The sequence below is a fragment of the Passer montanus genome, unplaced genomic scaffold, assembly GCF_014805655.1.
Source record: "Passer montanus isolate IOZ18808 unplaced genomic scaffold, ASM1480565v1 scaffold11, whole genome shotgun sequence".
Lineage (NCBI taxonomy): Eukaryota > Metazoa > Chordata > Aves > Passeriformes > Passeridae > Passer > Passer montanus.
In genome coordinates, this window is record NW_024357613.1 from 14,596,854 (window position 1) to 14,620,036 (window position 23,183).

Below are 23,183 nucleotides of genomic sequence, written 5' to 3' on the forward strand. Positions count from 1 at the left end.
CTGTGATGAAAAAGTTCAGGGATTAATGGTGTCATGTTTTCTGATGCAACAGTACTAGTTAAAAATAATCATATGCAGAACTCCTAGGTGCCCTTAAAATAAACGTAAGGTGGTGTTTGTAGTTAGCCCAGTAGAATAGACTGCTCTACTATTTTGGCCAGGATGTACTCCAAAACTGCATTGTCTACTGTGTTCCCTCTCATAGAAGAATTTTGTGTTTTAATTACTTGTACTAGGAGAGGTCAGGCCCCCAGAATGGCAATGTTAGATTCCCTGGGCAGTGTGTTACAAGATTTGTGTCAGTAATATAAGTTTTTCCTGTAAATACTTCAAGACTTCTCTGAGATGTGGTGGCTCACTGTCCAAAAACCCTTTGGAGAGGGAAAATAATAGGCTGAGACCATGGTATGGAAGAGTAATGGCAGCTTCTCAGGTGCTCTTATGTAGGTGTCAGAGTTAATGAAATATATCTCTTGGTTTTCTCCAGTGAGGTTCTTCTATTTATAGTGTTTGTGGAAACTAGGTGGAAGAATTGTTTGCAATGCTGATGAGGTGTGAGGCAAAGCCTACTTTGAGCTGGGTTTTAGTATAAGTGGTCTCTTTGTCTTTCCTTTCACCCTCTAGTGAATCCTCATTTTTCCATCTAGAAGTCCAGAAATCTTTGTCTCCTGACACAAAAAGAAATCTGGAACAGGTCATGGTTTCCTGCCTTCAGCAGTGGGTGGTAACATTCACCTCCTGGCCAAAATTCAAATCTTCCTCTTTCACATTTCTTTGTATTGCCACTTTAGTGTGTAAAATTATCATGAAACACTGTGTTAGAAAATAGAAGACAGATTCTCTAATGTGTCTTTTTCTCTTTATCCTCTTTATATTCCTTTTTGCAAGAAACCCAAGAAAGCAACTGTGTCTCTTGCCTCACCTGCTCTTAACTCAGTACACTACAGTGAAGGGAGATCTGGATTTGATTAAAGCAAGGCATTCATTGGCTATTCCCAGAGCTGTCTCTTAACTGACACCTTTCTTCTTGTTTCGTGATGAATCCTTGCCTATTACTTGGTACCAGGTAGATGATGAGGGGGTTTTTTTGTGGGTTTTTTTGTGTTTTTTTTTTTAAATTGTCTTTTGTTGTTGTTTTGGATGGGGTTTTTTAAGATGATGAGGGGGGTTTTTTGTGGGTTTTTTTTGTGTGGGTTTTTTTTTTTTTTTAAAATTTTCTTTTGTTATTGTTGTTGTTTTGGATGGGGTTTTTTGTGTTATTTTTTTGGTTTTAGATTCAGATTGATAATCACTAAAAGCAAGAAGGAACTAAATTCTAAAGGCTATAAGAGTGTAATAATTGCAATGTGGTAGTGATTTTGACTTTGGTGGGTGGTATTCATTGTGGTTTTAGGAGCTTGATGAAGAGTTAAATGGTAGCTGTCTTCTCTCACTCTGTTCAGGTCCTCTTTTTTTTACATCCTCCCTGTAGTCCTTGCCCTGTCTTGCTCTTGGCTTCTTTTGATGGCCACATGGCTGAATCCCATCATTCTGGTAGCATCAGTGTCCTTTCTTGAAGTTTCCATGCATTAGGATGAATTTTCTCTTCTGGTATTAGCAGCCATAATGTAAGCAGTTAGGCTTCCCTTTCTGCTTTTCCATTTCTTTTTAGGCCTCCTAGCATCTTGGAATGTGCAGCTCAATTATTATTAAATCATCTGGAAGTAAGAATAAGCTGTGTTCTGCGTGCTCTCTTTCCCTAGATCACAGTACTTGTTGTTTATTAGAAATAGAGGGCCTCATGAAATTTGTTCCTAAAATTAGGTTCTAACAAAGGAAACAATAAAGAGGTGTGGGAGAAGTAATGACAGCAGTGTTCTGTACTTTCCTCATTTTCTTGATAAGAAGGGTTTTTAAACTTGCTGGGTGTATGCCTGGAATCAGGAACTAATTTATGGTATAGGGATTGCTCGTGGTCTTTGACGTACAGTTCTCTAAAAGAAACTTTTCCTCTACGTAAATCTCTGGCAGCTGCATTTGTGAGTTTGCCCACACTTGATTGAAGGCAGGTGTCTGAGATGTTTGAGCTTCCCAAGGAGCCCTGTGATGTGATTTCCATGGGAACTGTACCTGGCCTAAGCATCTGGAAAATGATCCAGTTAGTATCATAGAGCTGTGCAGTATCTGAAGTTCTGATAGTTATGAAGTTGTTACCTTTTATCTCTTGATATTAGCCTTCAGGGCAGGGGGGATGTGTGACACATGGGACAACACAGGCACTAAGTAGAGATGTCACTGCAATCTCACTGCCCTCCTCTAGCAGAGCTACCTTCTAATCCTTGATGGCACTGGTTCATCAGGCTAACACTTCTTTTTTCATACTGATCTAGAACTTAATATAGCATATTCTCAGCTCTGAAATGTGTGTAATGTAACTGGATCCTGTGAGTGACTGAAGGAGCCTGTAAATAAAACCTTTGTTTCCCACATGGCAGCACAGATTGACTAGAACCATCCCTTTAGAACTCTTTTATTTGGTTGTTTTCTGGTAACACTGTTAGTATTCTGTCTGAAACATGAGGCTGACCTACATCAAGTAGCAAAGGTTATCATCATACAACCTGTATAAACTTTACAGGAGACTTTCTAGTGCCTTATTTTAAACTAATAAAAGCTACTGATTTTATCAGTGTTTTGCCAAATTTGTGTATCTTTCATTAGCAGTGTGATGAATATTTGGTGATACTGCTACTGCATTCATTGTTCATCATAAGCAAAATTTGTTTGGGGCATTGCTGGGTTGATTCGTGTTTGGGCTCATATGATTCTGTTTGCTTTATTGTTTTGGATTGTAGAACTTTACAACAGAGCTTGAATGACAATGAATCTCTCTGGGAAGTGATGTGACATAGTGGGGTTTTTCCTAAAAATCTATTTTCTTTAACCTTCCTAGAAAGAATGAGTGCATTGTGTTTCTACTATCTGATGCAGCTATTCCAGGACAAAATAATACTTAACAAATTCAATGCTTAAACTGATGATGGAATATGTTTTACTCAGACCTTGCTGACTCCTTCTGTTTGCTTCACCCCCCAGACAAACGTGTTGATGACTGGCCCTTGATGCAGTCTCCATTTCCAACACTGACTATAAGCACTATTTATCTCCTCACTGTCTGGCTGGGCCCCAAGTGGATGAAGACGAGAGAGCCCTTCCAGCTACGCTTCCTGCTGGTTGTTTACAACTTTGGGATGGTTCTGCTGAACTTCTTCATTTTCAAAGAGGTGTGTATGCCCTCTTGCCAGAGGGAATTCTTACTGAGGTTTGAGGATGTCAAAATGAAAATGATGTTGTGTATTCTTGATGTCTATTGAGAGTGGATGATTTGCGCAGACTTTTAAAGATGAGTTTGCCTTTAAGGTGTGTATTTCTATAGATAGGTAGTTTCTGTTTGAGAATAATTGCACTAAATGAGTCTATAGAGAGAATTTGTGTTTGAGGGATTCCAAATTCTTCTTAGCTTTATGTTAGTCTAAATACTGCAGAGAATAAAATCTGTAGATTTAATGCCTGTAATAGATACTTTTTTTATCTTAATGATCCTAAAGGGTAACAGAATGTATCATGTTAGAAATTGAGCTGTTTACATTTCAATGTGTTTATAATATTTAGAAATTCAGATGTCTGTTGTCTGTAGTGAGGAAAAGTATCTTGTCTGGAAGTTATCTTTAAGAATAAAAATGAAGTGGACTATAAATAAAAATAAAAGGATACAGTCTTCTAATATTTGGGTTGCAATGTTCTGAGTGTGTTACTTGTAATAAATTTCAGTGTTGCTGCATTTTTCCTTTGTTGGATTTTCTGGGCAGAGGGAATGAATAGTAACACTGCAGTGGGACAGCTGTGTAGCAGTAGCTAACTGGGATTACTTAACAGTTTGGTAATTATTTTTCAAGGATAGCTGTATAGAATATGGCTGATGCTAAGTTTACGATGCTGTGACTGCTCATAGAGATCAGGAGTTGTCTTCCTGGAAGACCTCTGATCATAGATTTTCAAAATTTGTTTCCAGAAGTAAGCAAATGAACAGAACATTTAAAAGTACAACACTGTCTGGTCTGTTCTGTACTTTTGCCAGAAAGAAATGGCCTATCTGATGATGATCTGCATTTTGACCCTTTCCCAAGGCTCCTAGCATGAAATCATTAATCATAAAATGATTACAGCCTCTCTTTAAGACATGGTTTAGTAAAATTTAACCATCACACCTTAGTCATCATTTTGTCTAAACTGTTTTCTTGGACTATTCAACTAAGTAGTGTGACAGGTACAAAAGAATTTAATGCTGACATGAAAGCATAGTTGAAGGAAGAGATTAAATCCAATCATCTTGGCAAGCTGAAACTGAAAATCCTGAAATTAGTTCTGCAGTGTTACTGCAATGCCTGGCTTTTTCACATACTCTTTTAAACTTGTTTGTTTCATCCATAAGCTGAATTATACCAAACTTGCAGTCAAATAATTTTCAGACCTATGTTCCTTATAGGCTATGTATTTGTAGCATTTACAAGTCACTGAATTAACATAAAACTGAGTGGGACTGCAAATACATATTTGTTGTTGATATGCTGAAAGCTCATAACTTTATGCACAGAGGTTCTAATTTCCTCATTTCTCGTAGTAGTAGGTTGTTATTCAGTGGATGTTGAGGCAATGGATACAGCACTTCCAGCAAGTGTCTTTTCTTGATTGTAGAGACTGATAGCAAGAAGGTGTTCAAATTTCAGTGGTTCCCTGTAACAAGGCAATTTCTGCTTCCAAAGTTTACAATACCACTGTGCCACTATTGTAATTCACATGAGTTTTAATGCAATTGTTGCGAGTAAAATGATACTGCTTATATTTTGTGAGTGATTGTAAAGTTTCCAGACATTGCTAAGAACAGAATTGGAATGTGAAATGCCGTTGAAAGTTATTTAAATAAACATGCTGATGGCAAGCTCTTTTGTTCATCTGTGGCAGCTTATGTTAAATAGTAAGTCATAAAGCACAGTGCAAGACTCATGTGCTGAATTCAAATTCAGGTCCAAATTTGGAGCAAATTTTGCTTAGAACATACAGAAGTCACAATGGAATAGACCCTATTTTGTTACAGAATCATGAATTTCTTATTCTACTTCATGGAAGTCTGGTGAAGTCAATTTACTGCCTTTTACCAAGGGAACCTTGGTTGAGTGATTCAGTAGGTCACAGTAGAGACAGGTTGGTTTCTGTAACAGTGCAAATTAAACTTTCCCTGATCTTCTCTGTTAGTCCTGGATGTGCTTGTGCCCATGTGGGACCACACTGGAGTTCCAGTTAGTTACAAAACAGGAGTTTGTAAATGATCATAGATGATGCAGAAGTAGTTCAGTTTCTTTTCTAAGATAATTTTTGTGGACAGTTGTTTCATTTACCTGCTTTAACACACGTGCAGCAAACAAGTCCAGAGGTTCACAAGGTTTTATGTGTTGTAAATAAGATGGAAGTCAGTTAGTGGTAAGAGTAGTCGGTGCCTGTCTATGACAGGTTTTATGAAATCTTTTTCTATCACCCCAATTTATGTCTGCTCCACAGCTGTCTCTCTTTGATCCTTAATAGGGGGATTACATGGCTTTAAAAGTTCTTGGATCATAACATTTATGAATGCCAAGATAAGTGTTACTTGAACTTTGTACAACTCTAGACAAGTGTAATTCTTTCCAATGGGAACTTGTGCAAATGTCAATTTTATCTTCTCCTGTCCAAGTTTTTGCAACATGCTTAGTTTGGAGAGGCCCTACAGAAGCACTTCAATTGCTTTAGGCCATTTTTGTTGGCACGAAATAGGGAATTTTTCTCCATCCTTTTCTCTCACTGTGTTTAGTGGGTATTCAGCTTTGGCTGTTCAAAGTGAGCAGGGGAGGTTCTGGATGTTGATTGTTGTACTTTGTTAAGAATTGTAGATCCAAATTATCCAATCCCTGTCTCTTGAATAGTGTTCTCTTGAATCCCTACTGGGAATAACATTTCTGTCAATTGTAGTGAAAGCAATTGAGTATTTTCTGATTCTGAAGCTAGAGCCATCAGAAAGAATATTAGTGTCCAAATAGCTTAAGGTCATTCTGGAATTTGTTCTACAAGACTCTAATTATCTGGGCAGATACTTGCAGAGAAAAATTAGTACTTTCTTTTGAATTTATAAGAAAAAATAAGTAGCCTGTAGCAATAGGTTGTTAGTACTAAATATTGGCTTTCTTCAATAGTATTCTCAGAACTAATAAGAATATTTTAAGTATTTCTGTTCAGGTAAGTTTAATGTAGCAAGAAATTTGCTGATAATTGTTATAAATGTGCTTTATGTATTATATTTCCCCTCATGTATAACTTTAATATTTTCAGTTGTTCTTGTCATCAAGAGCTCGAGGGTACAGCTATGTCTGCCAGACTGTGGATTATTCAGATAATGTTTATGAAGTTAGGGTGAGTATTTATTTTTTGTATTTTTGTATGAATGTGTGTAATATGTACCACTACATGATGGTTTAAGCCTTTTCTGAAAACTGTGTTTCCACAGCTGCTGTCAGCAGTAGCTGTATCCTGTTACATCCTCACTTCAGGTTTGACTACATCATATGTAGCAGGTTTAATCAAAATGCATGAGCATATTTGTGCTAACATGCATCTGACTGCTGCAAGTGAGGGGAGTCTTAATACCATCCTTGGCTTCATCCACAGTTGTGCCATCCAGGGTAAACTTTGTGTGCATCCTTTGCTTCCTGGATTTGCTGAAGTTTGGGATACCAGGGTAACCACAGTAAAGGTGGTGTGTCCTAGCTAGATCAAAGCAAGTGAGATTTGTCATCTTATCTTGCGGTTGCACTTCACCCATACAGGTGAGGCAACTCTTTGTCTCCTTTTCCCGTGTTTGGCTTTATGAGGTCTTGCTGGCATTTGGCAAATGTATTATCAGTACATTTCATTTTATAATCTTAGATTTCAAATGTCTGGGTTTTGGAAAACATCCAAATTAAAAGCAAAGTGCAGTTCCTTGTTCATTTTCGTAATGCTGTTGATTAGCTCACACACTAAACCTTATCTTCCAGTAGAGCTGACACTAGAGAATCTCTCAGCTGTTCTTGCAAGTTTCATGTACAGATTAGGACGTGTTCCTGAAAATGCAGTGAAAATGTGTTATGTTTATGGTAATTAGAAAAATGTTTGTCTGTGAGGTGGCTGTTCATGGGCAGTGTTAGTCAAACGTGGCAGGAGTGGTAGTGAGAACAGAAGGTTCAAGTCTTATACCTTATTTATAATGGCTGATATTGCAGAATAGCTCTGTGTGTAGATTTTTATTTGCCTTATTGCAGCTGCCAATCTTTCACTTTTGCCAATACAGTGCTCTCACTATGTCAGTCACTAGAATGATTCTGTTAAAAATTTTATGGAAAAACAAGATCTAGCAGAGTATAGCAAGTGCTTGACAGGTTTGGGGTTTTTAATAGATAAGCAAAATAGAATGCCCTTGTACTTAGCTGAATGACATTGAGGACTGGTGTGCTATATATTGGAAGAATTTTTATATTAGCTAAATACAAGCAGTACTCTGTTTCATAGCCTCACTTTGGGGTGCTCCCACTTTGTTTGTGGGAGGCAGTGGAGAGGTCAGACCTGCTCAAAAGAATTATCATCCATTTTGTTTGTTATAACAAGCACAGCATTATTACACAATGAAATACAGGCAAAATAACCGGAAGAATGTATTTATACTATATGATATGGCCAGATAGGAAGGATTGCTCTAGCAATATACACTCTTTTAACTTCCTGGCTTTTATTCTTTTTTTTTTTTTAATTTATAAAATTGTTTCCCAGATTTGTGGATTTGTGTAAAACTTATCCCTGAAGTTTAAGTTGCAGCATGTTCAGTTTGCAGCTGAGGGAGTTGAGGAAGGAGTGAAAATGGAGTCCTCTCAAGTTGCTGCAGCAAGTGTATAGTATGTTATCAGTCAAGATTCTTATCTTGATCATTTTCTGGTAGTTCTTTTTTTAATGAATTCTCAGTTTAGGAAATCAGTTGCAAGTAGAAAATTATGCTTTCCACATGTGTGCTTTGTTGAACTGGAATAGAGGATTGTGGGATAGATTTCTGTCCAGCTTTACAGTATGTTATGCTCTGGATTTAGAAGGTATCCTATTTTTTGATACTGTCAGACCAAAAAATCAAAAACAAAAACCAAAAAACAACTCAATCCAAACCGCCTCAAGATTTTGTTCATCATCATCAATTTTAAAATGTTTTTGCAGTTTTGAGTATAGAATTGATAAGTATTTTAGCACAACTCTCATGTCCTTTTAATAGATATAGATACTAAATGTCTAGCATTTGTTGGCACCAGGTTTGTTCTGCAGAGAAATGCTGCACTACAACAGTAGAATCAGTTACAAATGCAATGACCATATTTGCAAGGGAATAAGTAAATAAATCCTGGGTTGCTCAGATAAAGAATACTGGGACTAGCTCACATGGAAACAGCACTGAGCCCAGAAGGCATTATGGAACATGCTCTGAAAAGCAGAGCTTCATGGTGTACTTTAATCTGGGGCTTTGAAATTTGGAGCAAATGTTGAGAAACATGAAATTAATGGTATATAGTGGTCTAAATGGCAACACAGGAGCCTTGGTAGGGGCCCTGTTTCTGGCTTTTTGGGAATGTGCCACTGTGATGTTGCCATCACATTGAGTGGCCTCTTTTGTGTAAAGCTCTTTATCAAAATAAGGGGTCCAGAAACCATTCTTTGTCATTCAAGACTACAGAGAGCTCCCAGAAAACAATTCCCAAAAAAAAAAAAAAAGTTTGGCTATCCTGGATACCAGAGAATGTCCTTTTCTGCCTCTCCAACCCACATCATGTATCGAGACATTAAGCCAGTGATTTTAAGGGAGTAAAGTCAGGGCACGTGGTGGCACTTCCCCTGTACAGTTTAGCAACACAGCAACCTGTGGCTCAGAGACCTCTTAAGTCAGACACAGCCTCCTTGGTTTTGCCAGTTTTTAAGGGGATATTTTTCCATGTATTTGTCTGTATATTTTTGTTCAACTCTACCAGTCTTCTCACTTCCACTGATGGTTAATTGTGTAGGTAGTTTACACAAAATGTGAAGAAGCTGGTCCTCCTGCTTACTGTTTTGGACCTACCTACCCATGTTAATCTCATGACTGTTCTACAAGAAACAATGGACAACTGGGGCAAGCAGGGATGAAAATTAAATTCCCTAGGTGCCAAAACATTTGCTGAAATAAACTCCTTTGTGAAGGACTTATCTGATGAATGTAGTAGGCAGCCACTGTACTGACTGCTGGCAGGAAGTTGAGTGGTTATGTTATGAAAAAAAAATTAAAATGTTTGTAGTAGACAAGAAAGACAAGGAGGTAGAAAACCTGTAAGAAAGTATTTAGAGGGATCTACAGATGTAACTTGCAAAAACTTTTTTTGTTTATAGCTTAAGAGTCAAAATAATAAATGCAAAAGATTGAGATGTTAAATCCATGCTTATTAGTACTCCTTTGGGAGCTTCAGTATTTGAAGTGAATGATTTCATAACACTGTCTAACTTAATATATGCTGGTGTGTGTCAGTAGTCATTTCCCCCGTCTGCTTATGCTTGTGTGTCCTTGTTTGCCAGGTCAAAGTTCATCTATTTTATTAGCATTCCTAAATAATTGGGAATATGGGGATGTGTGAATTGGTTCTTATTTTAAGTGTGCTGATTGTAATCATGAAGCCAAGCAATGATCGTTTTCTGTATCGTAATTGTAATCTGCATTGTCAGTATTTATGTCTAGAGCTTGAGTGGTTTCCTCTTATGAAAAAGACATAATATACTTTAAAATTCAGTAAACTTGACTTCACAAGTTCTGTAAACAAAATTCTATAAATGAACATTCAGTATAAAAGTTATTTTAATTTTCACATTGCTGTGACCTTCCAAGAAGTACCTGTCCCTTCACACCCCTTAATGGGGAAATGTCTCCAACTTGAAATGAGGGAAAATGCTGCGGAAACAGGGTCCTGTAATAAAACAGCCCTCCAGTCAAAAACCCTGCAGCAGGCAGAGGACATGAGATTGGACCTTTTGTTGACCCCCTTAATCCTAGGCTGTAATGTAATCTTTCTGTGCCATCTGGTGTTTTAACAGACTTAGATTGGTACATATGAAAATTACCAGAAAATATATAGTTGTGACTAGTGTTGTTCATAACAAGGATGTGCCTTTTTAATGCATGTTTCCTTTTCTTTTCAACTAAATCTTTCTTGCATGCAGTGTCTAAAGGCTAAAGCTTAGGTCATGATTTTTGATGCTTTGAAAAAGAAATTTATTAGTAGCCATCTGCTCCTGACATAGCTTACATATCAGTGTATTGTTCTCTGTTTCTGCCCTTTTTCACTGATTTTATGCATGGCCTCAGGCAAATGACATTTGTTTCATTTTTTTCCATAAGCTAATGATGAAAACATCTGTAGAAGTCACTGGAAGTACTGAAATAGATCATCATATACAAAACCTATCAGGTTTGAGAGTAAATGGTAGAAAATTTGATGATAGTAAGGGAGCAAAGAAGCTGACAGGCAAAAAAATCTACAGGAACACAAAATCAGCAGGTGTAATCCTTCAAAGAGTCCTGTTGTTTTTCTTAAATGATGGGAAGCATTTTTGTCTAAAGTTCAGATTATTTTTACCCATGGGGTGTAATTGCTTTCTCTGCTAGGTGCAATTCAAAAGAAGAGCAATGAGATGTGTTATGTGTCTTGTCCAAGAACATATACTGAACTTGTGGCACTTTGGGCATAAGGCAGAAGTATTTTTGTAGGGTTTTTAGATTTTGCTCTGTGTTATAGTAAATTGGCTGTTTGTCTATTGGCTATTTGAGTTTTTGTTCCCTTAATTAATTAACAAAAATGCCCATTTACTTTATAGAGGATTTTATGGCAGTTTGTTTGTGACTGACCTCCTGGCTCTCTAAAAGTTTCTTTGAAGGGAGGGCCTTCAAAGAGCTAAAGCATTGCAGTGCTGGATTGTCTTTTTATGGCTATACAAGTCCAAAGTGTTTATTGTTAACTTATGAAATGAAAAGATGCTTATCTTAATTTATGTAAGAGATGCAACTTTAGCAAAGACCTGTAAGAGATGCTGGACTGTTATGCTAACCCACTGGGTGTGAGACAAACCTTGATGTGGGTGTTATTAAATACCTGACTACCTGTCCCAGAGGCAGTGCTGGATATTGAGCAATATATACATATATATATATAAATGGTTCTTGCAGCTTGCCTGTGTGTCTGGGAACTCCAAGATCTGTGGGAGTCACTTTTCTGTCATTAAGCCTCTCTTCAGCTTTAGATATTAATATCACTTCACATAAAAGTGAAAAAATCTGGCTCCTCTTCCCAAGATGTGAAGTGGGCTAAATCACATCCAGAGAGAGAGAGGGGTGTTCATTAATGGATATGTAGAAGGCTGCAGTTTGGCATCAGTAAGATGTGCAGTCCCTCTGGGAAGCTGCAGAGCCTGCAATGCAGATATGCAGCATTCTTCTCCTATGCTGCATTTTTACTTCTGCTGTAATTTCTCCTTAACTGTTCACCAGACCAATTATGGCTATGACAAACTCAGTCTGTGGAGAGATGTTGTCCTTTCCCACTGGTTTGGAGAGGTGGAGGAAAACACCATGCAGGGCTATGGCATTGCTCTCTACAGCTCTTTATGATTCCCCTTTGTCTCACCAAAAAGTATGTGTGTGGTTGGGAATGGAAGCTGCTCTGTGTTAACTCTTTTTTTCTTCTGTCTTCCCTGTGGACTGAGGGGGTGGTGAGGTTATTTCACACCATATTAAGTTAAGAAAGTCTGGTTTACCATCCACTGCATCCTGAAAGACAAGGCCAACTTCTTACAAATAGTGTGTTGTGACATTGCCCGCTCTCCTTGCTGGTGGTACCAATTCCAACTCTTTTTTTTTTCCTCTTCACTCTCTGTGTGAGTCACCATCTGGTCCCACCCTTGCATAACAAGCTGGATGACTTACAATGCCAAAACTAGACTTGTTGCTATGTTTTGGGATCTGGGAGGGAGTCCCTACCACCACCATACTCCCATATCATGGCATTAGCATATTGCTACACAGAGCTTCTGGGCTTTACTTGCTTTGACAATATCCTAATTTCAGCAGGAAGCCCTGTTTATGTTGCATCCTGGGCAAGATGCGCTGTGATGGGTGGATGAGAAAAATAATTTTGGGTGTGTAGCACTTCCCTGTTGGGTAGATGGATGATACCTGTTCAGTTTGTGTGACTCCTGTGGTCTCTTTTTTTCTACTCCCTGAATAGCAGAGAGCCACTGGGGGACTGCTGCTTTACAGAGGGAGTTACTGAGCAGGCCAGGAGAAGCTGAGGGAATATTGCTGTAAGAAATGTGAAATCTGTACTGCATCTAACTTTTTTTGATACTTTTCCACCTATATGCCTGTGGTACTGAAGGTTTCACCTTTGCAACTTCATTTTATCATCATGTTTCTGCCTCATTGTTCTGACCACATCAAAGTGTTGCCTCATTAGAGGGGGAAGCCCTGTGGCAGACTTCTTCTGCAAAGCTTAGGAGAGAATGAGGACACACACTTCCCATGCTTAACTGGTAAACTGTTCAGATATGGCAAAAGCTTTTAACTATATCAGCTCTTTTTTACAGATGTGATTTGTGAGTGACAGACTCAGAATACTCTTCCATAATCTTCTTCCATGATGAAAGGAGTGGTTTTTGTTGTTCTCATACTGTCAGATGTTTGACTCCACCTCAGCATTTAACCAAGATTTAGGGAAGGAAGCGGTGTCCTTCTCTTACAGTAGCTAGATGGTGAGAACTTTATTCCATTCAGCTTGGAATCACTAAAACTTACGTAGTCTCTGTTTTTCATTGCAGATAGCTGCTGCTTTATGGTGGTATTATGTCTCCAAAGGAATTGAATATTTGGATACAGTATTCTTCATCCTGAGGAAGAAATTTAACCAAATTAGTTTCCTCCATGTCTATCACCATTTCACCATGTTCACCTTGTGGTGGATTGGTATTAAGTGGGTTGCAGGTGGACAAGGTGAGTTTCCTTCCTCTCATATGCTTTTGACTGGGCAGAAGGGAGAACTATTATTGTTTGGGAGCAATAGAAGAAAATTTTAGAGACTTGACTTAATAATACACAAAACTGTTTATTAATGCATACAGTCTCCTTCTGTGGGAAACATGGGGGAGGAAAAGATAGCAGGGCAATAATCTAATGAATTGCAAAACTTCTTTTCTCTTCCTCATGGGCATCAATTGCAAGCCTGAATATCTGCCTTCGAAAGTATCTGTATCTGTGTGAAACAGAAAGATATATGCGTCTTGCTTAACTTTAATTTTTGCAGATACAGAGAGCTGCAAAATCTAATTGTGGGCCACATCCTGTGTGCAAATTTAATGAAGTCAATGGAGATTTTTTTTGGCATTGTATATGAGTTTGAGGTTTGCTTTTATTTTTATTAAGAGGCATGTATAAAATTCTGAAATCTTGCCTTGGAGGTGAGCCAATAAATCTGTCAATTCACTTTCAAAACCTATTCATAATGACACATGTCTAAATTCATTATCAGTCTTTTTTTCCCCTTGCTTCTTCTCTGAAGCCTCCATCAAATAATTTTATTTTTGTTTATTGCACTTGCCACACCCGTCATTGCCTACATTGCACTCTTGTTCCTGTTGTTTAGCCTTGTCTCAAAATGAAAGCTCTGCAGAGCTGAGGGTACAGGGAAAATGCCCTGTTTCCTTTGTGCTTTGTAGGCTAGCAACACTGAAAATAACATCTAGTAAACACAAAATACCATATTATGAACACCAAACTAATATTTTGGGTTTGGTGTTTTGTTTTTGGTTTTTTTGAACCACACTAACACTTAATGCATGGGTGGTTTATGCTCCCATTTACTATAGGTATTTAGTACTGAGTGGCCACTTACATTGCAAGGAAGAAATATGTAAATTTAGTGTCTCTGACTAACTTTTCATTTCCCTCACGTAATATGCAGGAAGCAGGTACTCAACCAGATGTTTATTTGCAATTGCACCTATAAAATAAGATTATTGGAGTCTGGATGGTTACTTGTAGTCTTGCTTAGAAATTCCCTGGATATCTCAAAAGGCCCTTGTTGCCTTTTCAGAATTTTCATGCTAAATATCCACAGTTTTTAATACAAAAGTTGCAACTATTTCCGAATTTCTTTCAAGTTTTGGTGTTCTAGCACTGCCTCTTAGTTTCTAGAGCCTGCAAAAGGAAAAGCAGCCATTGCTTTTCTGCATTTATGTAGCACCACTGCATAAATGTGGATAGATCTGTGCTCTTCTATTTTCTAGTTGATAGCACATTGCTTACATAGACAGGTCTATTATAAACTAGACCCTATTACAACAACTGGGTCCAGACCACATGGGCATCTGAGCTGTTTGATGTCAGCAGCTATTGTCTGTATTGCCCTAATCTTATATATTAGAGCATTTTTGAGCCTCTCTGTCAGTGTAAGAATACCTTAACAAGATATAATGTGTTTCTGTTAAATGACTGCTAATCATGACAAAGCAAAGAGATGTTAATGCAAATGAAGCTGTCAACGTGCATCTAACGTGGAGCATTCTGGCAAATGTTACACTATACACTGACATATTTAAGAAAGTTGGATATTTTAAATCATAAAAAGAAACTAAAGATTATTCATTTAGATGAACTCACCGGGCAATGCCTTAAAGTTCTTATAAACATGAGTCAAGTCTTGCTTTGTATGGGCTTTTTTTGGCCTATTTAATCCGTCTTCCATGTAAGTTTCTTGACTTCTTGCTGAGAAGTGAACCTTTTGCATTTAAATACAGTTGAAAATATTTAAATTCAGAGCCTGGTAATTTATACTTTACATTATCAAATAAAGCTTTTAATAATCCCTTAGAAAAACAGTTGCAGTTCCACTACAACAACTAATGTGGAATAGATGTCATTTATGTTTGTTCAACAAAAATCTTATAAAAAGCTTTTGCACAAGTAGTCACATTGCAGATGTGACATGCTACTTGCATTAACATCTGTTTGTTAATGCAAGTAGTATATGACAAGCAGTATATGGTAACATCTGTCAGCACATGTTGACAGCCAGGTCTGTATTATACTATTCAGTATTTTGGAGATGGAATCCTGACCTGTCCTGTGCTTTGTAATTTTTACTATTAAAAATAATCATACGAGTAATACTAGAAAAGAATCCTCTTTTCCAAAATACATTATGGTCTTCCCTTCTGTTCCTGGACAGCTTTTTTCGGAGCTCAAATGAATGCGTTTATTCATGTCATTATGTACATGTATTATGGATTGGCAGCTTGTGGCCCTAAATTTCAGAAATACCTGTGGTGGAAACGATATTTGACCATATTGCAATTGGTAAGTAATTCCCCTCCTTTTGGGATAAAAGGTGTTGCCTCTGCATGGATTTGCATTTGCAGAGCTTTGGATCAGATGCTGGTCCTTCCAAAAGTTCTCTGCCTGACACTCCTCAATTAGAATACCCCCTGGAGATGGAAGCATTTATTCAGCTTTGAAAAAACATATGCAGCATATATAAGAGTTGTGTGAGCTGAAGTCTAATGCTTCCTTGCTGGTTGTTTCAACTGAGTAACAAAAGGACATTCAAAATGTAGAGAAAATTCAGATTGATTATTATCTTCTCATTGTCCTGCTTCTGAAAACTGATGCCAGGTACTGCAATAAATGGTGATGCTCCTGGTCAAGCATAGATGTGCCTGCATGAATGTGACAGCCAAATACAGCTTCCCTACCACCTCCCAATTCAGCTGTTTTCATTACTTAATGATGCACTCAGACCTACAGAATATATCCAGATGTTTTTGATTCTATATTTTCTGTCTTCCAGGTGCAGTTCCATGTGACTATTGGCCACACAGCCTTGTCTATTTATATTGATTGTCCTTTCCCTAAATGGATGCACTGGGGTGTCATTTTCTATGCTATCACCTTCATTTTCCTGTTTGGTAACTTCTACTATCGGACATATAAGCTGCCCAAGGAACCTGTGAAGAATGGCAAAATAGCAAATGGTGCTGTTGCAAATGGAGTAAGCAAACCAGAAAATAATGCGGTGGTGGAAAATGGAAAAAAGCAGAAAAAGGGAAAAGCAAAAGGAGAGTAACTTGATCCAGGCCTTAACCATTGTTGGCAGTGAGGAACCTCCAGTTTGGTTTATAAAAGGAAGAAAAAAAAAACATTATCTGTACCAATTAACCTTAGGTTACTGAAGAGCTAGAACACAGATATTTTCATTATTTATGAAGATTGTTTTAAGAACAACACTAAAGTTGAATTTCTATTGTAATTATGTAATTATCATGCATACGGTCTCTGTGTAAACTTGTAGACTGCTGGTGTTGGTGAATGTAAGGAAGAATTGCAGTTGATTCCATGTTTAGCAGTCCAAAAGTTAATGCTACCATTGATACAGGCAGTTTTGTTGACACCCACATTTCTTGGGGGGTGGGGGGGAGGGAAAGGAAGTAGCATTTGAATACTTGTGCTTTCTTTCCAGAAAATTATTAAATTTCAAATTATGACGTATTATCTAACCAGAATGTGCAACTTTTCTTCTTCTCCTTGGAGAGTACCTTCAGACGAAATATGTGCTGTCAGAACAGTGTTTGACTTTTCAGACATTACTTGATATAATTGAGAACCTGTTACAGTTTGGTTTTTGTTTTATTATATTTTCTTGTGTGGAAATATACCTACCTCTTCATCTGCTGAAAAGAATATTGAGCATTAAATAACTGGTTTCTGAAATATGGAGTCCTCTAATCTAAATGTCCGTTAATACTAACTCAGGAGAACGTGTGTTTCCCTGTGGGAGTGAAAGGGATTTTTGGTGGTATCCTTTGATCAGGTCATCATTTAAATGTAAACTGAAATTTTGGAGTGGTACTTTTAGTAGAGCCAAGTCAAGAGTACATTTTAAGAACGTGTAAATATGAACTAATATATTGGTTGAAGCAAGCAAGCAGTAAAAATAGGCCTGCTGCTTGTTGTCCGTGATCTGCATTAAATATGTGGCAAGATAATGCTATGGTGGAGAGGAAACAGCATGTAATTCCATTTAGAAATGTTGTGTGCATGGGTAGTCATGTTAAATACAAGACCAACCATCACTTTATTGGAAGAGAGAATTTGGTTTATTGGGAGAGAAAATTGGGAGAGAGAATACAGTAAACACAAAACCTTGGAAATATTGCTATTGCTTGATACCTGTCAAAACTCTATTTGTTAGACACTTGCAGACAAAGTATTGCTGATAGACAGGCCATTGTAAGTCAAAACTGCTAAAATAAGTAGAAACTTTTAGATAGATTTTCATTTACATGTTACATAAAGGACTTTTTACCATTCCTTTTGTGAAGAAAATAGGGAAAGATTTATACACCTTCTGAATAATGTGGTTACTAAGAGATACATTTTGAGCTGCTTAGCATGCAATGAGTAGAAGATGGGTGGAATTAGAAACTATATTCTGAATTACTGTGTTCCTTGGCCATCACTGCAAGAGCTGCATTGTTACTGTCCAAATGCATTCCCCACCAGCTCTGGTCAAAACCACATCCAGAGGTAGCAACAAACATATCTGGCAAGTGGCACCATTGGTGCAGAAAGAGTACAGGGAATTCTGAGTATAAAGTGAGTGACATGTTAATAGATTTTTGTATCTCAGTCATCCATTGACTGTTTATAATATGCAAGCAGGTCACATACTGTGTCTCAGGTTTGTCTTGTTCCTATTAAAAAAAAATCTAAACCCAGAGAACAGGTCCTAGGAAAAAGAGTTTTTAATATTGTCTGTTGTACTAAAAAATAATTCCTAATGCTGGAGTAGGTTCAGCTGGAAGGTGGTTCATCTCTAATCACCACCAGTGTGGATTTTTGGGCAGCATGTAGAATTATGAAAAACTGTCTTTGCTGAACTCAAATGCATGTGACCATTAAGTTTCTTATCTGCTGTGTCTTCTGATTCTTCCAGCCTTTGTGATGATGCTTTTTGCATTTGCATAACTGCGTATTTGTGTGGTGTGGCATGGGGAAGAGGAATGGTGATTTACCCTTCCTTCTTGGACAAATGCCACTACCCTTAACCAAGCCAAAATGCTGGCTGACTCAGTAACTTTGGAATAGCTAAAGGAGTAAATAACCACAGAGCAGATTTACAGCACACCTGCTACTCCAAGGTAGTGACTGGTGTGAGTGCAGTTACCCTGTTGTAATTTCAAGGTCGTTTACCCCACTTTGATTAAAGGGTATCTTCTTTCTATTTGCCATGGGATTTGGGCAGCTAACTTCTAATCTGTATCATTCCTTGAATTGGGTTAGATTGGTTGTTTGCTCTGTCATTCATTCAATAAGCTAGATCAGCTAAACTGATGCTCTTAATGTGATCTAGCTCTGAAACAGCATACTGGGGAGTATTCCAGTATGGGTTCAGTGGTGTCTTTGCTACACTTTCTGACTTAAGAATTATGTCTTGCATGATGGTAAATATTTAAATAACTGAAAGTCAAAATTTTTGCTCCCTCATCATGCATGGAAGTGGATTAAAATTGATTGCAACTTGAACATTGTTGTGACAGAACTTGAGTAGAAGTCTACTATCAAATTTTGGGGTAATTGTTAAATTCTAAAAAAACGTGAAAAACTCATTGTGAGAATGCATGTGTACATACACATCATGTTGTCTGGCCCTGTGCATAAAACCAGTTTGAGAGATTGCCATTTCATGGGAGAAAAAAACCCAGTTACTAAATTACTGGAACACTGCTGGTTTGAGTACATCTTTTGCAGTATGACTTTCCTAGGTCTATTTATGATATATTTGATTGTTCATGTAATTCAAGTCCCATTACAATTTTGAATATAATGGCCTTATTAAATGTGCATTTTTGTAGGTATGGTCTTGAGTGCAATATTTCTGTTTCTGACTATGCAGCCAGACTCAGAGAATACAGGGCTCAACTTGTACAGCTTTTTGTTTTTCAAAATATAGGCAATAATGCACATGTGAAATGCTGACAGATTCATTAGAGTCATCTTTGGATCTAAGGAAGCTTAAAATGTTGCTGTGAAAGTATGTATAAATATGTGTATTTTCTATATGCACAGTACTGAAATTCAGATTATACAGTCTTTTGCAGTACAATTATTCTTTACAGGGTTATTGGGGTTTTGTTCTTCTAAATACTTTCAATTTATTGAAAAATTAAATTCAAACCATTTGAAATTTTTATTTTTTTGCCAACGTATGATAATTTTTTGCTAAGAGTTCTGAAGCTCTTGGACCAGAGTCTCTAAATATTTGATGCCATGTAAGTAATACCATTTCATTTAGCCTCATCTCTAGCAGTGACAGTTGTTGGATTATTTTAGCACTTTTTCAGTGTAAAATTAAATACAAATTATCTATACATGTGTGTATATATGTGTACACATACATGGGTATGTGTGTGTGTATATATGTATGGGTTCTTAGCAGGTTCTTTCAGTATGTGAAGTAAACTATATTTCTTGAATGTGAATTGGCAGGAGCTAATACAATGATTCCTACAGCTCCAGCAGGAAAATGAAGCAGTTTTCCTTCCACAGATCCAATATCCGTCTTGCAAACATAAATAGTATTTGTCAGTATTTTAGATATAGGATGGCAGAAAAGACAGAGCCATTTCTACCAGTGTAATAAATATTTTGAGGCATCAGTTGTAGATTCTGAGGGGAGATCTCAACTCAGGGTAGCTGGGGAATTATGCTGTATTATGGTAGGGATCATTTTAATATGAGTAACTTACTCCAGGTGAGTCTTTGGAATCATTGCAATCATATTCTCTGTTTAACAGAAAACTTCTAAAAATAAATCATAGAATCATAAAACCATTGATGTTGGAGAAGACCATTAAGATGACTTGAGTCCAACCATTAAACAAATATTTCCCTGTGAGTTTAAAAGTGTGGCCTATTTGATTACAGAACCATCAATTACTTCCAGCTCCAGACCAGGAGAAAAAGGTGAAGGCAAAATGAAAATGCTGCACATTTTTTCAGGTTAACCTAAGGGCACATTTCTTCAGAGTAAACACTTGAACTGCATGTGCTGGGAAGGGAGGTAAGAAAGAACAAATAGCATTTGTGATGCAAGATCTCAGTCCTAAAATAGCTTACAAGCACTAGCTATCTCTTAAAAACTTGAATAAAACTGTTCATGGTGCATAAAGTTAAACCTTGCATGAAGCTAGTGTGGGCTGAGAGTAATATTTAAAATGAGATATGTTTCAGTTAAAATTGAAGAGAATGGGGAGCTAATTAATTGTCTGGATAGTGTATTTGTCTTGGTTAGAAACACAGACTAATCTAATTTGATACCTAAAGTGAGACACCCATATGACATCTCATTGCACTGCAGTCTGATGCACCGGCCCCTTTGCTAATGCAAGCAGAGGGAGCTCCATGGAAATGAGAGGTTGGTTCCCATTTACCTCAGCACAGTATGTTGAGCACTGAAGAGCAGAGAAAATACTTGCTTTCTGCCAATATCCCAGGAGGATTGAGGGAAATGTATGGTTCAGGGTGCTGCTTTTGCATAAGGTGTTCATGCTTTTGTAAACATTAAAAATAAACATTACTTTTTTCATGCTGTTTGAGTTTGCTTTTATACATTCTGTAATACGTTTTTCTGTGTCCCATCTTGCCTCAAGATTCCTGCTAATTTTAGTGTTGTGCAGATTGTGTGATGTAATCTGTTTTGTTGCCCAGCAGTTTGAGAAAACCGTTTTTTGTGACACATCCTCCTATTTTAAGGTTACAGGACTTCCTATTTTTTAATATTGTCCCAAATAATAGTGGAGTGGCTTTGAAATCACCCGTAGGAAACAGACTGAAAATAGGATGCCCACTTAAATCCCCTAAGTTTCCTTATTTGGTCTTGGAATTGTTAACAATTAGGAATACAATTAGCCATGAAGTTTAGCTTTTGCTGGAGGGTGTGTGGTGTTAATGAAGTCTCTCCTCCCAGAGAATCTGGAGCACTTTTGGCATTAGGTGAAATTCGTGGTTACATGTGCTGGGTACAGTAAGTTCCTTCAATATCTGCCAAGTGTGATCTCTGTAATCAACCTTATAATATCAAGTTGCACCCATGTTGCACTCCTAGAACCTAAGTGAAAATAGCTACTCCAGATGTCAAGTAGTAGAGAATCAAGTCTGCCATCATAGCAAAATATGGTGGGGTCAATTATGTCTTGCACAATTCTCAGCTATTGCTTCAATCCACTGCTTACATCCTCTCTGGAATCAGAAAATACACCAAGTGTTCAGAACAGGATTTGTCCTTGAGATGATTTAACACATGCTGGGATAGGCTCTCTCTGCACACATCTTTCTCATAACTCTATTCTCCACCATATTAATAATTAAAAATAAGAACGTGGTCAAATCAGATTTATGGGGTGATTGGATAGAATAGACTGGATCCTCTGATGTTCGATTTTCTTTTTTGTGTCGCTTGCTTCTGAACATCTGGGAAATAGGGGTTTGGTGGGGAAAGGGTTTTATTACCTGTTTTATTGCTCAGCTCAAAGCATTGAGTGAATGTGGGCTGCTCTCAGACATACATGAAGCAGGTACTCAAAGACAGCTTTGAAGGCAGTGCCTTCTATGGACTAGTGCCTTTCAGTGGCTTTTCTTATGGTTGGGACTTCTAGGTCACCCCATGAATGCAGGCACACTTCGGCTGACTGCCTGACATGTCAGTGACATCACATTTGACTTAATTACAAAGATACTTATTGATGGGCAAGTTTATATCCCTTGATCATCCAGGCCCCAGTCAGTCCACACTATAAAACAGTGCTGGCAGTTCCTGCCAGAGCACCACGCAGTCAGTGCTGCTGGGGGGAAAAACCCAGTTTGCATTTTGATTCAGTAGGTGGGAATTGATACAAGCTTGTATGGCATCACTGCTATCTGTCAAATCAATATCAGGTAGGTTTTAGTCTGCTAAACAAAAAGAAATCTTTGATTTTTGAAATGGTTCAAAGTGTTTTCAGTCCTTATCTTTAGCTGGAGAGCTATTGTTCTTGCAGTGGTAGCTAGGTAGCTATTGTTCTTGCTGTAACATTAATTTATTTGACAAAAAAACCACTGTTATGCTAGTATTTTTTGGAGTGTGTTTATGGGAGAAAACTAGAGAAATACAAGAAACAACTTGGGCCAAAAGCTAGAAAACATGAGGTAATTGCTCCTCTAGTGTTTGCTGTTGCACCTAGATGTTGCAGGAGTTAAATTACTATACCTGTCACTGTTGTTGTTTTCATTACAGATGCTGTAATGGTATACAAGTAGTGTACTTGTGCATAAGTACATTCTGATGTACATGAAAGTTTGCTTTGTCTTAAATGACAAGACAGTGATTTATCTAACTACAAATACTTGGAGTGAAAGTAATGACAAACATCATACTCCTGCACTGGCAGGACTCTGTATTTTCTCATTATCTTCAGAGCTTCTGAGCAGCTTCTTGCAGTAACACAAAGTCCTCCAAAGCTGAAAACTGCTGTATAGCTGCTAAAAAACCCTATTTTTGCAGAACTTCTGTTACTGCTTTTTTTCTTTTTTGTACATGTATTTTCAGGTCAGGTGTTTGCTTACTAAATTATTCCAGAGTGGGATGTATGTCATAGGAAGATCTTGTAGCAACTGCAAGTGAGTAAAATGTTAAAATAAACTTTGGGGTGTTTTACAGTCAAGGGTTTCATATCCATGGCACCATTTGGTACACTGGGTTCACCTCAAATACTGTTCTTGTGCACAAGGTACAGCAGTCTGGGTCTACCCAGCCTGATAGGAATTTTCCTTACTGAAAACAGATTCTCACCTGGAAATTGGTGTCAGACCTGGTTGCCACAAATTTGGCAGATGGCACAGAAGTCCCTGGGCCAAGGAAGAATGGGGGGTTTTTTTGTAGTTCTACCTATTCTCAAGACATCAAATTTGGAAGGTGGGGATGTGGGTACATTTTCTGCTG

General features: G+C 37.7%; 1 protein-coding gene across 3 annotated transcripts in view; it reads left to right on the forward strand.

The window, feature by feature from the left end:
• ELOVL4 (ELOVL fatty acid elongase 4) overlaps positions 1 to 21,059 on the forward strand; it is a 38,704-nt gene extending 17,645 nt beyond the window's left edge. For all 3 annotated transcript variants that reach the window (XM_039730389.1, XM_039730410.1, XM_039730400.1), the window contains exons 2-6: positions 3,076 to 3,263; positions 6,400 to 6,480; positions 12,973 to 13,144; positions 15,378 to 15,505; positions 15,996 to 21,059. In XM_039730389.1, the coding sequence (XP_039586323.1) occupies positions 3,076 to 3,263; positions 6,400 to 6,480; positions 12,973 to 13,144; positions 15,378 to 15,505; positions 15,996 to 16,271 (845 nt within the window). In that variant the 3' untranslated portion in view covers positions 16,272 to 21,059. The remainder of the gene's footprint in view (positions 1 to 3,075; positions 3,264 to 6,399; positions 6,481 to 12,972; positions 13,145 to 15,377; positions 15,506 to 15,995) is intronic.
• Positions 21,060 to 23,183: the final 2,124 nt, after the last annotated feature.